The sequence below is a fragment of the Camponotus floridanus genome, unplaced genomic scaffold (genome assembly GCF_003227725.1).
Source record: "Camponotus floridanus strain SB8 unplaced genomic scaffold, Cflo_v7.5 scaffold1, whole genome shotgun sequence".
NCBI lineage: Eukaryota > Metazoa > Arthropoda > Insecta > Hymenoptera > Formicidae > Camponotus > Camponotus floridanus.
The window spans coordinates 7,104,526-7,119,287 of NW_020229214.1; the positions used below are offsets into that span (position 1 = coordinate 7,104,526).

General features: G+C 26.8%; 2 protein-coding genes across 13 annotated transcripts in view; one reads left to right on the plus strand and one right to left on the minus strand.

Annotated features, from left to right (window-relative positions):
- The window catches only part of LOC105254091 (PH and SEC7 domain-containing protein 2), a 28,037-nt gene extending 22,056 nt beyond the window's left edge, over nucleotides 1-5,981 (plus strand). For 3 of the 5 annotated variants that reach the window (XM_011262583.2, XM_011262582.3, XM_011262584.3), the window contains exons 12-13: nucleotides 1-119; nucleotides 670-1,269. The exon at nucleotides 1-119 is cut by the window's left edge and continues 25 nt beyond it. In XM_011262583.2, coding sequence (XP_011260885.1) covers nucleotides 1-119; nucleotides 670-972 — 422 coding nt within the window. In that variant the 3' untranslated portion in view covers nucleotides 973-1,269. Of the gene's footprint in view, nucleotides 120-643; nucleotides 1,270-5,738 lie in introns of those variants that run through there. The other 2 variants (XM_011262586.3, XM_011262587.3) reach the window with 2 other exon arrangements.
- Nucleotides 5,982-8,681: 2,700 nt separating this feature from the next.
- LOC105254099 (histone-lysine N-methyltransferase 2C) overlaps nucleotides 8,682-14,762 on the minus strand; it is a 47,534-nt gene continuing 41,453 nt past the window's right edge. For all 8 annotated transcript variants that reach the window (XM_025407035.1, XM_025407032.1, XM_025407030.1 and 5 more), the window contains 9 exons: nucleotides 14,215-14,485; nucleotides 13,903-14,129; nucleotides 13,452-13,666; nucleotides 12,722-13,090; nucleotides 12,070-12,420; nucleotides 10,955-11,520; nucleotides 9,877-10,342; nucleotides 9,220-9,402; nucleotides 8,682-9,096 (listed from right to left, as the gene is read on the minus strand). In XM_025407035.1, coding sequence (XP_025262820.1) covers nucleotides 9,004-9,096; nucleotides 9,220-9,402; nucleotides 9,877-10,342; nucleotides 10,955-11,520; nucleotides 12,070-12,420; nucleotides 12,722-13,090; nucleotides 13,452-13,666; nucleotides 13,903-14,129; nucleotides 14,215-14,485 — 2,741 coding nt within the window. In that variant the 3' untranslated portion in view covers nucleotides 8,682-9,003. The remainder of the gene's footprint in view (nucleotides 9,097-9,219; nucleotides 9,403-9,876; nucleotides 10,343-10,954; nucleotides 11,521-12,069; nucleotides 12,421-12,721; nucleotides 13,091-13,451; nucleotides 13,667-13,902; nucleotides 14,130-14,214; nucleotides 14,486-14,762) is intronic.

Consider the following 14,762-nt stretch of genomic DNA (forward strand, 5'->3'; position numbering starts at 1 on the left):
ATAGGGTTAGCAGATTGGAGGCGGAATTGGATGAGCACAGACGACATCCTCCGGAAAGAGGCACGAAAGCTCTTACTGTACAGAATTATAAGGAGAAGGACGCATATTTGCATTATGAGGTAATTTTTAAGTAATTTTAAGCAAAACATCACAAACCAAAATTTCTTTCTCTAATTCCAGAAGTTAAAATTATTACGCATATGCACGCATACTTGCTCGCACGCGCGCGCGCACACACACACATGCATACACACAAAATTAAATATATATAATGGAAATCTTTTAAACATTTATAAAATATAAATAACGATTTGTTACATATTGATGGCGATAGACTTTTTTTCTCTACACAATTTTAATTTAAAGACAAATTTCATTTTTTCATCAAAAATTAAAATTCCTATATTGTTTCATTTATAATTTTATTACTTTTTTTTCTTTCTTTACATGTATAATATCATTTAATAATATAAAATGGGAGAATTTATTAATCCGTTTAAAGAGTCTATTAATATCTTTTCTTCTCAAATTAATATCTCTTCACCATTAAAATTCTTAATATTTTTTTCTATTTAATTAAAGAAAGAATTTAATTCTCTATTTCATCTGAAACCACTATCCTTCACTTCATCATACTCTACAGAGCAACCCATACGGTGCTCGTTCCAGCTGAAGCGGTACAAGATGTATGCTTACCTACTCCGTTCCCGACTGGCATTCAACGAAGTGGAGCCATCATCGTTAGTAGAGAGCAGTATTGGCGAGGTGGACGAAGGCGCTCTTCTCGGATCTTCTGGGGCCATAATAAATACGGAAGGGGCTCTAGTGCCGCCACCGGTTCCGGAACGGTCGACAGCAGCCAATAGGTATAGTTATCGGACCGCCATTTACAGCGGCGGTGGCGGCAGTGGTCGCAATTTGTTGAACGGTGGTCATCAAGACTATGATGCAGCCGGTGGTAACATTGGTTGACGCGATGCTTTCGGTTTGTGCGAATTAGTCTGATTCCGGTGCTGGTGCGGGTGCTGGTGTTGGTGATGCTGATGCTGATGCTGATGCTGATGCTGATGCTGATGCTGATGCTGACGTTGATAGTGACTAACGATAAATAAGAGTGACGCAAACTAACGATATATCTCACAGCACATCGCGCATATTTTAACGGTATATTAAGTGATACCATACTCAGTGGCGCTACTAAATTATACTAAACTACTGAATGATAATTAAATCATACTAAACTGAGATTTCAAAAGAGTTAATATCGAAGTGAGATATTAATGAGATAATTCATTAATAATATTTTTAAATTTTATTGCTAATAGTTTTATTATTTTAATATTATAGATTAATTTTCAATTTTTTCGAAATTTTAACATTTTTAACAGAATTTTATATACTTTTCCAGTCGTTAAAATAATAATATGAAAATAGCTCTTTTTTATTTTTTTTTTTTTTAACTAAGCAAAAATTAAAACATTAAAGTTTTATTTTAGATAAAAATTAAGAAAAATTAGAATTCTTTTATTGAATTTGCGATTTTAAATCTATATCTTATTTTATATGGTATATTATTTATTTTATTAAGAAAAAGAATTTATAAACATTTATATATTTAAATTTTAAAGAATTCATATAAACGTAAATTTACATGGCAAAAATTCAAATTTCATTCTTTATAATTGACTAAAAAACTAATTTTTTATATGTTTTTTATATGTTAATGTTATTATGCTATTATATAAAAAAGCTTTCTTGTCTATTCTTATTTTATAGGAATCATATCATTGATTCTATTATATTCTTTTTGTATCTTTAATTGCAATTATTTATGTGATAATAGTGAAATAAGGATTCAACTTTCACACATATCTTGGCTAAATTTATTGAAGAACTTTTTGATTCGAGATATATACAGAATTATATACAGAATGTTTTATATCAATTTTATATTTCTGTTAATTAATGTAAATTATAATGTAAATTTTTCCTTTATTGATTTACGTTTTCATCATATTTGATGATGTGTGTGTTTTATTGCTGATGTGATACAAGTTATATATTTTATGTCTGAGATGTTTTGGTGTTAAAAAAAAATATATGATGATATATGATTACTTTTACGTACACACATGCATAGCATGATTTTTTTATTTTTTAAAGATCTCAAGTTAGATTCTTTAATTGGCAATTTATTTAATAACTAATTGTTTAAAAATTAAATATTGAAATATTGAAAAAGATGCTTCCATTATATTTATGCTATTGCTAAGCACATGTCAAATTTTTTTCAAAAATTTAAGCTTGATATAGAATAATTCGAAATGTTTCTTAAATCTTTATTTTCCTATTTTTTTTCTCTCCCCTCTCTTTTTTTCTTTTTTTAGAAACCAAATTTCATCTTTTTCTGGGAAGCATCTAAATTTATTATGGAAGATGATACATAAAAAGAATATTTAATTAAACGATAAATATATCTCGCTGTTTCATCATATTGTTAGTTTGCGCACAAATATTAATTATGCAAATTATAAGAATTTAAGAAAAATATATTGTAAAAGTTGAGAGCCTGTTAAGACTGGATAGAGAAAAAATGTTTTCGCGTTTCAACTTGCATATAAAGTTTGAAGAAAATGTGTCAGCCATTTTGTGATTAGAAAAACAAATTTTACAAATTTTTTACGAATTTGTTATTTCATTATCAATTTACACAAATACTAAATTAAAATTTTGAGGTTTCACACATTTTTCTCATTATATTTGACTAATAATTTATTTATAATAAGTGCTTAATAATATTTTTTTTATTAAAAATTTTATAACATTATTTTTGAACATCATGAACAATTTTTTTTCTTGTAAAGAAGAATATTAATTAACGAATATTAAAGAATTTATTTTATAAAAGCGTAAAGGACCTCACATATTTTATATGAAAAAACTTTGGTTAAATTGGCTGAAATTGAAATACGTTGTAGTTTAGATGGTGCTGATCAAAAGTTTCCTTCGACGAAAAGTTCGAAAATCAAAACTATAAAAGATATGATGATTTAAAGTGAGTGGTATTGAAGTTTAAAAAACGTCTGTTTTTGAATACATAAATTAAGTTAATATATAAATATTAAAAAAAAAAAGAAAAAAACAAATGTGTGTGTGTGTGTGTGTGAGAGTGTGTGTGTGTAAAATGTGTGCCAATTCTACAGTATTTAATGACTTCAAACTCTTTCTGTCGTGCGTGTGTTACGCAGAGATCAAAAATGCGCGTGCGCGCGTACACACATGCACACACGCATGTGCACACGCCCATATATATGATATAAATATTGCAAAAGTAACATACATATTATATATATATTTTTTTCCAAACATTTATATATTACCTTAATTTATGTATTCAAAAACATGCGTATTTTAAACTTCAATACAACTCATTTCAAATCATATCTTTTATACTTTCGGTTTTCAGACGTTTTGTTCAAGGAAACTTTTAATCAACGTCATCTAAACTACAACATATTTCAATTTTAGCCAATTAAACTGAAGCTACTTTTTCATATAAAATGTGCAGAGTTCTTTATTTTATATACGCATGATTAAGTAAGCCATATTTAAACTGATTATAATTAATTATATTCATATATTAATTATATAAAATGTATATTTTGTATTTTAACATAATTGAAATTCCTTCGTCTTCCTAATTTTCACACAATAATAAGATTGTTATATACTACATGTGTTTTTTTCTTAATGATGAACTTTTAGAAATTATTTATATATTATGTTAAATATATACATTTAAATTTTTGCTTTAATTATTAAATATTTAATCATATTATATGTATATGTACATGTTAATATTGTGTGTACATACGTGCGTACGTCTGTACGTGCGTGCGTGATGTTATATATATATATAATTCTATTATTTAAATCTCATTAAACTTTTTTTCTTCCTAAGCTTTAAATAACATGTAATAAAATTATTTTTAATGTATGATTGAGATTTACAACATTCTTTGTGTACACATTATCCTGTTTTAAACTTGCAATAAAAAATATTTATTTTTGTAATAGGATTATTTTTTTAATTGAAGATTGAGTGTAAATAATTATAATTCCATAGTTAAAAAATTAATTATGACAAGTAGGATTTTATTATTATTATTAAGCCAAATTATTTGATTAATAATTAAGAAAGATGATAAACATAACTATAGTAATTTTTGAATTTCTAGAAATTATAGTGATTTATATATTATATAATATCATATATATAAGACTATATATAGATCAATAAAATCTTATAAATAATAGAAATTATTGCATAAATAAATCATGATGTAAGAATTAAACATACTAATGTTTCATTGGATGTATGAATATACGCAAGTCTCATACAGGCAGGCTGTATATAGATTTTTTTTAATTTTAACAGAAGAATATATATATATATATATATATATATATATATATATATATATATATAAAGCAGTAAATTCATTTATTTATAATTTTATTTTTTTTTTAAATAAAAATAATCTCTTTTTTATCTGTTTCTATTTACGTTAAATAAATTTTCTTGTTAGTTAAAAAGTTTTTTACATCTAATAATTTTCTTTTTCTTATTTATATTTTTGTCTTTTTCTTTTTTCTTCTTTAATTATGTTGTTTTTCTTCTTGTCTCTGAATTTTTTAGAGGAATTATCTCGTTACTAATTCATAGTAAATTTTGTATATAAAAATGTAATATATGTGGATACTTACCATATAAATACTTATTATATATAAAGTATATAATATAATAATAAAGATCAATGATCTTCAAATCCCATATGTAAAATTGCTTTTTTATGAGTATACCCCATTTTTTATATATACATATACAGCGCAAAGTAATTATTCTTATTAAAAAATAATTATAAAATTATGTATGTATATATAATATATGAAGATATTTTATAATTTATATACTTTTATATTAGCTTTTGTGTATATTAGTATATTAGTTTTGCACGGTTTGATATTATATTTATAAATAGAGATGTGTGTGTGTGTGTGTGTCAACATAATTCTTTGATAATATATTAATTAATAAATATATAATTAATCATTATTAATTATTGTGAGAAATCGAAATTTTGTTGTAATTAGCTTCATTTTTTTGTATTTTTATTTGTTCCATCTTTATTTTTATTTTTTAATTTTATATGTTTATTTTACTTGTATTTCTTTAACTTGATATATAATGATGATTTTTAAATTAATTAAATGCATGTTTGCATGTGTATTAGTAAATAATCGTAACTAACCATTTAATATATGTTGTGATTATCATCATAAAATATAAAATTGTAATTATTTTGTAAATAAAAATAATAAATTATAAGAATAATTTTATTTTTTATTAATAATTTTATTGTGTGTTTAGATTTTTTAAATCGATTAAATAATTTGTTAAACTTGGGTATCGATTGTGTAACTTTTTCTAAAGTAAAAAACGTGAAAAGTGAAGAATTTCTTCCAATCACACATCGATTTCATTTTAAAATCAATGCGTTAGAATTGGCGGAAATTTTTCACTTTTCACGTTTTCATTTTAGAAAAAGTTACACAATCGATACCTTGAATTTAAATTTTTCTTGATCCACTATTTCGCACTAATTTTTAAGAATTCTATATAACAATTGTATATTTTTTATTTATAAAAAATCGTCTTTATTTGTTGCATGTAATAGAGTCGACCTATCAACAACATAGACAAGACGAGCAAGATTGTTATATCCAGCTTTCAGGATGTTACTCAGGAAAGTGTCTTTTTTGGCGCGAAATAATAAATGCGAAATGAGGAATAGACAATTTATTATATTACCTGAATTTTTCAATATATTTAACTATATTTATGGAAGAATGAAGATTGTATATGAAACATTATATAATAGCAAGTTTATAATTTGCAAGTAATACATACATGGAATATATACATATATATATACATATTTTTCGGCAATGGTAAAATTTTACCAGGTAATTGCATTGCAAAAATTTCTTTTTTAAAAAAATATACATATATATGTTAGTACTTTAAAATTAAATTAAAATAATTAAAACAGTCAATTCGTAAATATTTTACAATCTTCCTTTATGGAAAGAATTTTTTCTTATAGCAGTGTGCATAAAGAAAAATGTAATCAACAACAAATATTAATCTCAGCAATCTTCATTCTTTCTATTTTCTTTCTTTATTATAAAAATTTATTTTCCAAAGTTAAACAGGAGAAAATAATAAGGTAAACATTTTTGGAAAACATTGGAAATACATGGAAGAGAAAAATAAATAAACGAAGCATTTTGCTTCGCAAGCTTAGAGGGCTTTCTTATTTTTTAGCAAAAATAATAGATTTTTGATGTAATAAATAAGATTAAAATTTTTCTGCATTTACGTGAAATATTGCATTATTTAAGACTGATTATAACAAAATATACTCGGTATATTGAATAAAGAAAACGATAATTGAGAAAAGAAATTATCAGTACACAAATATTCATTTTTACATGACGATGAAATAACAATAATTGATTCTCTTTAACATGTTAAATATAATAAAAAATATTAAATTATTAAAAATTACTTATTTTTCCTTGTAAATTTTATAATATATGATAAACTCGTTGAAATGTAAAAAGGCCAAAGAATTGCATTTATGTACATTCTGTTAAATATGCCATCTCTTTTATAATTTTACGTGTGTTTCTTGTAATTCTTATATTGGCATAAATTGCTTTGCTTGTCGAAATTTAATGTTTAACGAAATTTTTTATATATGTGTATATATATATATATATATATATATATATATATATTACATACACACACACGCACATGTACATACAAATATATGTATGTTATATATCTATACGTATTATGTACATAAATACATATACATATATATATAGATACATATATGCAGGTACCTGAAAAACATTGAATATTCTTTTAAAAATAAATTTTTTAATCAATTTAAGAAATTAATTTTGATTTAGTGAAAATATCAGAGATTATCTCATTTATTGCAAATGTTTATTATTTACCTAATTCTATTATTTATTTTATTCTATTATTTACAAATTTCTATTATTTATCTTTGTAAGTAATACTTAGATTAAAATTTTATTAAATTTTATCTTAAAGTAATTGAGAGAATATATATAGTTTTATCTTTCTAACTTAGAAGTTAAATTTGCAAAAGTTTTTCTTTTTTTAACCGCACATTCAATAATTATTAATGTATTTACATTTTTTCCGAAGAAGAATCGATTTTAAGTTAGTCAAAGAAGAAAAGAACATCCTATAGTTTATCCTATAAAATAGCTTATATACATTATGCTCTTACGCGCACGCACACACACAAACACACATATATGTGTACGTATTATTATATTATGTATGATTGCATTATATTAATATTAATATATGTAGAGAAAGTTCATTGACATATGAATTTGCAAAAGAAATATTTATGTATATCTTTATCAAAATTAGAATTTATGGATATAAGAATAAATTGTGTGTGTGTGTATGTATGTATGTATGGTGTATATATATATATATATATATATATATATATATATATATATAATCTTTTCTATCTTTATTAAATATCTTATAAATAATTATGTAATATAATAAAATTGAAAATTAGGATAATTAAAACACAGAAAAAGCAAGATTATTAAAAAATAATTCAGTAATAAAATTGGTATAATAATTATATATAATTCTTTCAAGTTATAGGTATCAAATACACCACTTCTTGTTTTACACACACGCACGCGCGCGCGCACACACACATACACACATATACATACATACCTACATAAAAATACAATACACAGTGCTGTGTATGTAATATTTATATCATTATTATACACAATGATGATGATAGTAATAATAGTAATAATGACAATAATTAGGTAATAAATGATATATTACAACAAAATATGATCTGTCACAAAAGCATAAAGAAAAATATATAGAAAATTTTTTTCTCTTCATATACATCCATTTTGCTTCTTTCTCATTTTCTCAATATTTTTTTCTATATAACAACAATTATAACATATATTATACATGTTGAAGGAATGTGATGGCATCTTTGATGAGCACCATTCTGATTAGCGATTTATTTTTTCCGATCGATCTTAACTGTATCTTGAATTATTTCTACAAGAGAAATAAAGGAAAAGATATTGTAGCTCTTTATCTCTCTAAGTGTTACATTTGTAATTTAAAGAACGAATAAATTTATGCATATAATTGATTATTAAAAAATTAAAATGTTGGTTATTTAATTAACAAAAAGAACAGAGATGCATATATTTTTATATTATATAATATATATTTCTCTTCTTTTTTAGTTTGTTTATATATATATATATATTTTACCTAGATTATGTATTATATAATTATATAATTCGTTCTTTAGTTTCATACTTCCTTCCTTGTTAAACCTAAGTAAAAAAAAATTATATTTTTTAATTATGTACACAAGAATATAAATAAAGAATGTACAAACTTTTGTAGAGCCCGAGAAAATTATATAACTTCAATATGATTTAATACACACTAACACACACACACATACATACATATAATTATTAAATTATATTTTCGTGGATTATTTAAATAATGAATAATTATAAATCCGGGATTATAATATTGTGCGATGGCACTTTATAAATTACAACGATTTATTGTTAATCTTGTATTTATGTTGTATATATGTGTGTGTTTATTTATATAATATGTATAAACTTTTCGTCTTTCATATTTATATATTTATACATAGAATTTGTTTTGCTAACTTTTTCATTTCCTATGTGGAAAACTAGTCCTATATAACTTTCTATTCTGTAACGCAGCAACAATAATAACAATAGACAGGAGAGACTAAGTCTTTTTATATATTTTTGTTTCATCTTGTTTTGGTCCTGATTTTCTTTTTAGTTCATCCACTTGCGACAATTGGGCGCGCCGCAGGCACATGCAATCTTGTGTTGGTCGTCTTCGATATCAAACTTGTAATCGTATGCTAACTGAAAGAAAAAATAAATAAATATAATACATATTAAAATAGTAAGTTTGAAATGAGAGATAAAAATAAAAAGATTTTGAGTTAGGTTTTGAAAGAAATTAGTTTTAAAGGATTTTATAGTTACTTCTTCGCCGCGTGAAATTCTGCGCTTGGCAAAAATAATAATCCTGAGATCGCGCTCGACTTCGACAGTTTCAGCGACGCAGTTAGGATTGCAAGAATGATTGATGTACCGGGCAAGACCACCGCACAATGTCGCATCTACCACTCGCTCTTCATCCAATCGAAACATATATATCCCGCGATTCTGCAAACAAATAATATTGAATAAAGAATAAATAGAGAATAAATAGAAAAATATATAAAAATAGGAAATGATGAGTAATACATAATGATAGAATAGAGAAAACAATTTTTATACACATTTTTACATACATGCGTACACGGACATGCATACATACAAAATAGAAAAAAAGATTAGAGATAGAAAATATTATGTTTTTATAAAATTATTAAAGAGAAATGCCCATGAGAAAAATTAATGTCTTTATAAAAAGAAAATTGAATATTTTGTTAATAATGATATATTTTTTTAATAATATATATGCCCAAAATATAATATAATATTATAATTATATAAGAAAAATATTTTTTTATATATAACAATATTTATATATTTATAATATTTATATATAATTATATATAAAACTAATATTTATATATAACATGTAATAAGAGAATTAATAGAGGAATATGAAATTGCGACTAAGTTTCGACTCACTCTAGCCTCGTACTGTTTCTCTCTTGTCTCTGCTAGCTCCGTTCTAATGATTTCCCCAATGTATTCGATCACCATTGTGTGCTTTTCCAGATCTCTCGCCGCGTACAATCCTAAGCCTTGAATTTTTGATCTCGCCAAATAAACATTATTACGCCATTCTTGCTTCATTTTTTTGTACTGCGAACTTTTGGAGTGTACAAATTGCTTGGAATATGGGCAGGAGGCGGTTTCACCGACCGTAGCAGCGGCAGCTACTAATGTCGAAGAAACCCCGCCGCCCATCGCGGCAGCGACGCTACATGTTGACAAGCCGAATGGTACTCCGCGCGACGCAAATCCCCCCGTACGCTGCGTGTGCGGACGTTTCCACGGCAGTTGATTGCGCAAGCGTGCTTCTGTTCGCGCGCTTCCGGTCGGATTAATGGCCAGCGGTAATTCCAGCAATGGATTACGACCGTATTTAAATCTGAAAGGAGAGAAATGCTTCACTATTATCTCTATCTGTTTAAGAAGATTGATATTTTTCAAATTAATACGAAATGTCAAAGAGTCTGTATGACAAATTAAAGAATTAGGATACTATAAGAATCTAGGACATCTGAAGGCACATTAACGAGAAATGTTGTAATCAAATAAGGAAAATCTATTATTAACATTTAGACAATTGGTAATAAATTTTAAAAAATTCGTAATTAATTTTAAAAAATATTTCAAAGATTTAAGAAAATATATTGTTCCCTGTCAGATCTTTTCGTATCTTTTTCACTCTATTTATAATCATTCATATTGTATTGCTCTTCTCAAATTATCTGAAAATCATGTACGCAAAGACTGAAAACATTATATTGTGCATGCACATATCATTTTAAATTGATTGTTCAGAGATTCGATTGTATTTTAAGGCTCTTGAAATCATATTTGAAAATTCGCCTATATTATATCAAATTAAGTTATCATTATATTGTATATTATCCTCTGTATATTAATAAAGAATCAATTTAAAAATTACAATTCTATAGGAAATTAAAATCCAATTATGCGTGATATCGTTCAGCTAATCCAAAAAGGAAGCTCTCACCTGTAGTCAGTTAAAGTCTCAATTCCAGGCAAGCTTTCCAATACCCGTACTACTGTTGGCTCTGTCAGACCAAATAAATCTTCTCCCGAAACATATCTCGGAAATAATTGAACAGAATTCGTGCTTCTCCTCAATTCCGCAAGCGGCTCTAAAATTCGGCTCCAAACAGCTCGTGGAGTAGCGTCTCTCAATTCAACATCCTCCTGAAGAGGTTCCTGGATTAAGACGCGAAATTCTGGACGACCGGAAACATCATGGATCGAACAAACGTAGCGACAACGTTTATTGGGTCTGCGCATACTCCAATAGAAGCGCACAATTTTGTAGCCCACTGGATAAATGTAGTTCGGCGTATGGAAATTTTGCAGTTGATGAGGAAGTAATTGACCAACGCTAAGGAAGATGAGAGAACCCACGCGAAGTAGATGATTATGCTCAGAATGGTGCATTACTGCGGCAACTTGACGATTTTCATCGCGGTTAACGTAGACGCGACGATAGGCAGACAGCGTCATCAATTCTCTTTCTTTTTCGTTTTTTAGAGAGTGTTGGGGACAATACATGGTCTAGAAAAATAAAGGATTCTCATCAAAATTGTATTTTTATGTTCTTAAAAAATTGTGTCTTTAATTTTACCGTTTTTTGAAACATTTTTTTCTATATTGCCTACATCTCTCCGATTGTAATGTATATATGCTCGCGATATATTTGTTATTTGATCACGCATGCATAAAATAATCGTACGTATGATAAAAAGATATTTTCATAAATATTTGTTTCTTTAAGTTTTAATGGAGAGCCTTATTTAGCCTCAAGCAAGTCAAGAATAGAAGTTAGAAGAATATTGTATAAAAAAGAAAAAAAGTTGAATACACAAACGAAAAAAAGAGATGTAAGAAAATCTTATACAGAGAAAATTAAGATATTATAAGAATTTAATTATACTTTTAAATACTTTCAAATAATTAAATAATTAAATCTCTCTAATATATCATATAATATTAAATATATTTTAAATAGTACGCATGCACGCGCGCATACACACACACACACAAAATTAGTACAATTACATATAAGAACAAATAAATATAAATTTTTCTAATAATTCTGATTACCTTGTCTTTGTAGAAAACGCATTTTTCTTTCATGGCACACATTAGATGATAGCAATTAGTACATCTTGGCTTATAGCACTTGATTGTGCCAGCAGGTTTTTCGCAGACGATACAAATTTGCATAAGATTATTCTGCAGTACATCATCTAGGTGCATAAGTGCACCACTCTGCATTTCATATACTACATTAGACCATAATGCGCAATTAAGATGCACCCATTTGTCCACATCGAAATTGAGTAATCGGGCCGGTCCATCGGCTGTTGCATCGCCTTGACTCTGACAGAAAATGCAACGGCGACTGTCTTCAGCTTTTGCAGGTGCTACAGTGACTCCCATGCGAAACAATACCTAGAAGAAGATTCGCTCTGTTTTTCGCAATTTTATATTTTAAAATTTAGATGTTTATTTGGAAGTTGTTTGGATATATGGATGTTTAAATATCAAAGATAGAGAAAGGGAGAACGAAAGGAAGAAGGGGGAGGGGGAGGGGGAGAAAAGGGAGAGAGAGAGAGAAAGAGAGAGATGTATAAATCCATATAAAAACATATTTAAATAAGATTAATAAGATATTATCGGATTATTTACATGCGCGCGCACTCTCCTCCCCTCCCCTACATAATCATTTAATAATTAAATCATAGTGTTTTACCTCGATAATCTCTCTGTCAGTGGGTTTTTTGAACTTGGTACCAGGTTGCATGGTTCCTAGCGACCATGTTTTATATCTCAAACCTTTCCAGATCTTCGCAGGTGGTTGGGGCTCAGTAGCTTCACTACTAATCTCCTCAGTAATTGAATGTTTTTTCGGCCGTTTCTCTTCATTCTCTATATTCTCTATGTTTTCTAGCTTTTCAGTCTTTATCTTAAGTTCAGTTGTTGATTCATTAATTTCCATACTTCCGAGTCTTTCTATACGCTGCTGTTGTTGCTTGATCGGAAACTTTTTTAAGCCTTTCAAATCGTCATCTAGCAGTTTTGTTTCCGCTTTATGGCATAAATGATCTACTATTGTCGCCGCCTATAAAGTAATAAAAGAGTTTAATATATAAGTTAAATATTATTTATGCTAAATTATATACGTTAAATTTTTATAACATTCTCTTATATATTAAACATTTTTAAATATATATATTATTCTTTTTTTGAACATTTTATTTCTAAATTTATTTAAATATTATTTTCATTAATAAACGTATTAATATCATACATTATATGGCAGAAATATTAAAAGAATTTTTTAAGATACATTGTGTGCGTGTGTATGTGTATATGTGTGGGTGTTTGTGTATGAGGAAGGTACAGAACATTATTTATATATATATATATATATATATATATATATATATATATATGTATTTATTTATTTCTTGTATACAAACCTTATCTTGAGTGGGAGGTGTTCGATGAATAAGAGCAAATTGCATATAGCAAGTTGCTGAACAGAAGCAAAGTTCATCACCGGGTTCGGTTTCTTCTTTACTGAAAAACGGCAGATCTGATACTTTCTTTCGGATTAGACTGTTAAGGATCACGACATCGCAATGACGACAAAACTTTGCCGCACCATTCAGGATACTTTGTATATCGACTGGAGCTAGGGAAAATAAATTGATATATATTTAAAAATGAATTTTAAGCTGTGTTGTCTCTCTTTTATTATTTATTTTATTTATGAGATTCTTTAATTTATTTTTTCTAAGATCTTTTTTCATAATTTAAAATTTTTCTAAGACCTTTTTTCATAATTTAAAAATTAGAATCGATATTCTCTCACATAAATTTTATTACTGAACAACTTTTAATAATAAAATCATTCTATTAATTACGTACCACCTTCTTTGCCATCTTTCCCTTTTGTTCTGTACAATCCTAGTTTCTGGCTAGGAGGAGTGGAAGTGCGTTCGACTATTTGATAGCCAGCAGGTGGTGCTATGTTCAAAATATTTGCAAGATCTTTGAGTACACCCATTATATCATCGGCAGCCTGACTATTTAGAGTTAAGGTCACGGTAACGTTTCCACTTTCCCGTAAGGGAATCGGAGGAGATTTGCCAAGTCTGAACAAAATAATATAATGTCATAAATAATAATAAAACAATATGTATATATAGAATAATAATAAAAATAAATAAATATACATACTTGGGCACTCCAAAATTCTCCTTGTCATGTTTAGCTGCATCCTTTGAATATGCAGGCTTCAGTCTGATTGGAATTGGTGAGATTAAAGGTATGACGGGTGATACACGTTTTAGCCAGTCTGCTTCCTCATCAGATTCTTCCTCAATCAATCGCAATCCAGGAAAATGATGTATAAATTCTGGTATAACACATTCAGGCGAGGATGAACTGACGATGGTATCGGGAGAATCTATATCGCGATTCGTCGCCATAGTCTCCTTCTTATCATCAGCTAAAAGAGCATCTTTAATTAATATATATAGTGTAAATACTTTATTCTTTCAAATCAGGAAAAAATATTTTTATATTTTTTAGATTCTATATTAATTAAATTCTATATTATTTTCATATTTTTATATTTCTCCTATTTTTAATCTTATTTTGATTTTCTTTTTATTCTTATTATAAATTTCTTAAAATTAGAATAATTAATATTAAAATTATTTGTAATCTTTTAAAATTACACTTATTATGAAAATATAAATATTTATAATAAAAAATATAGTTCC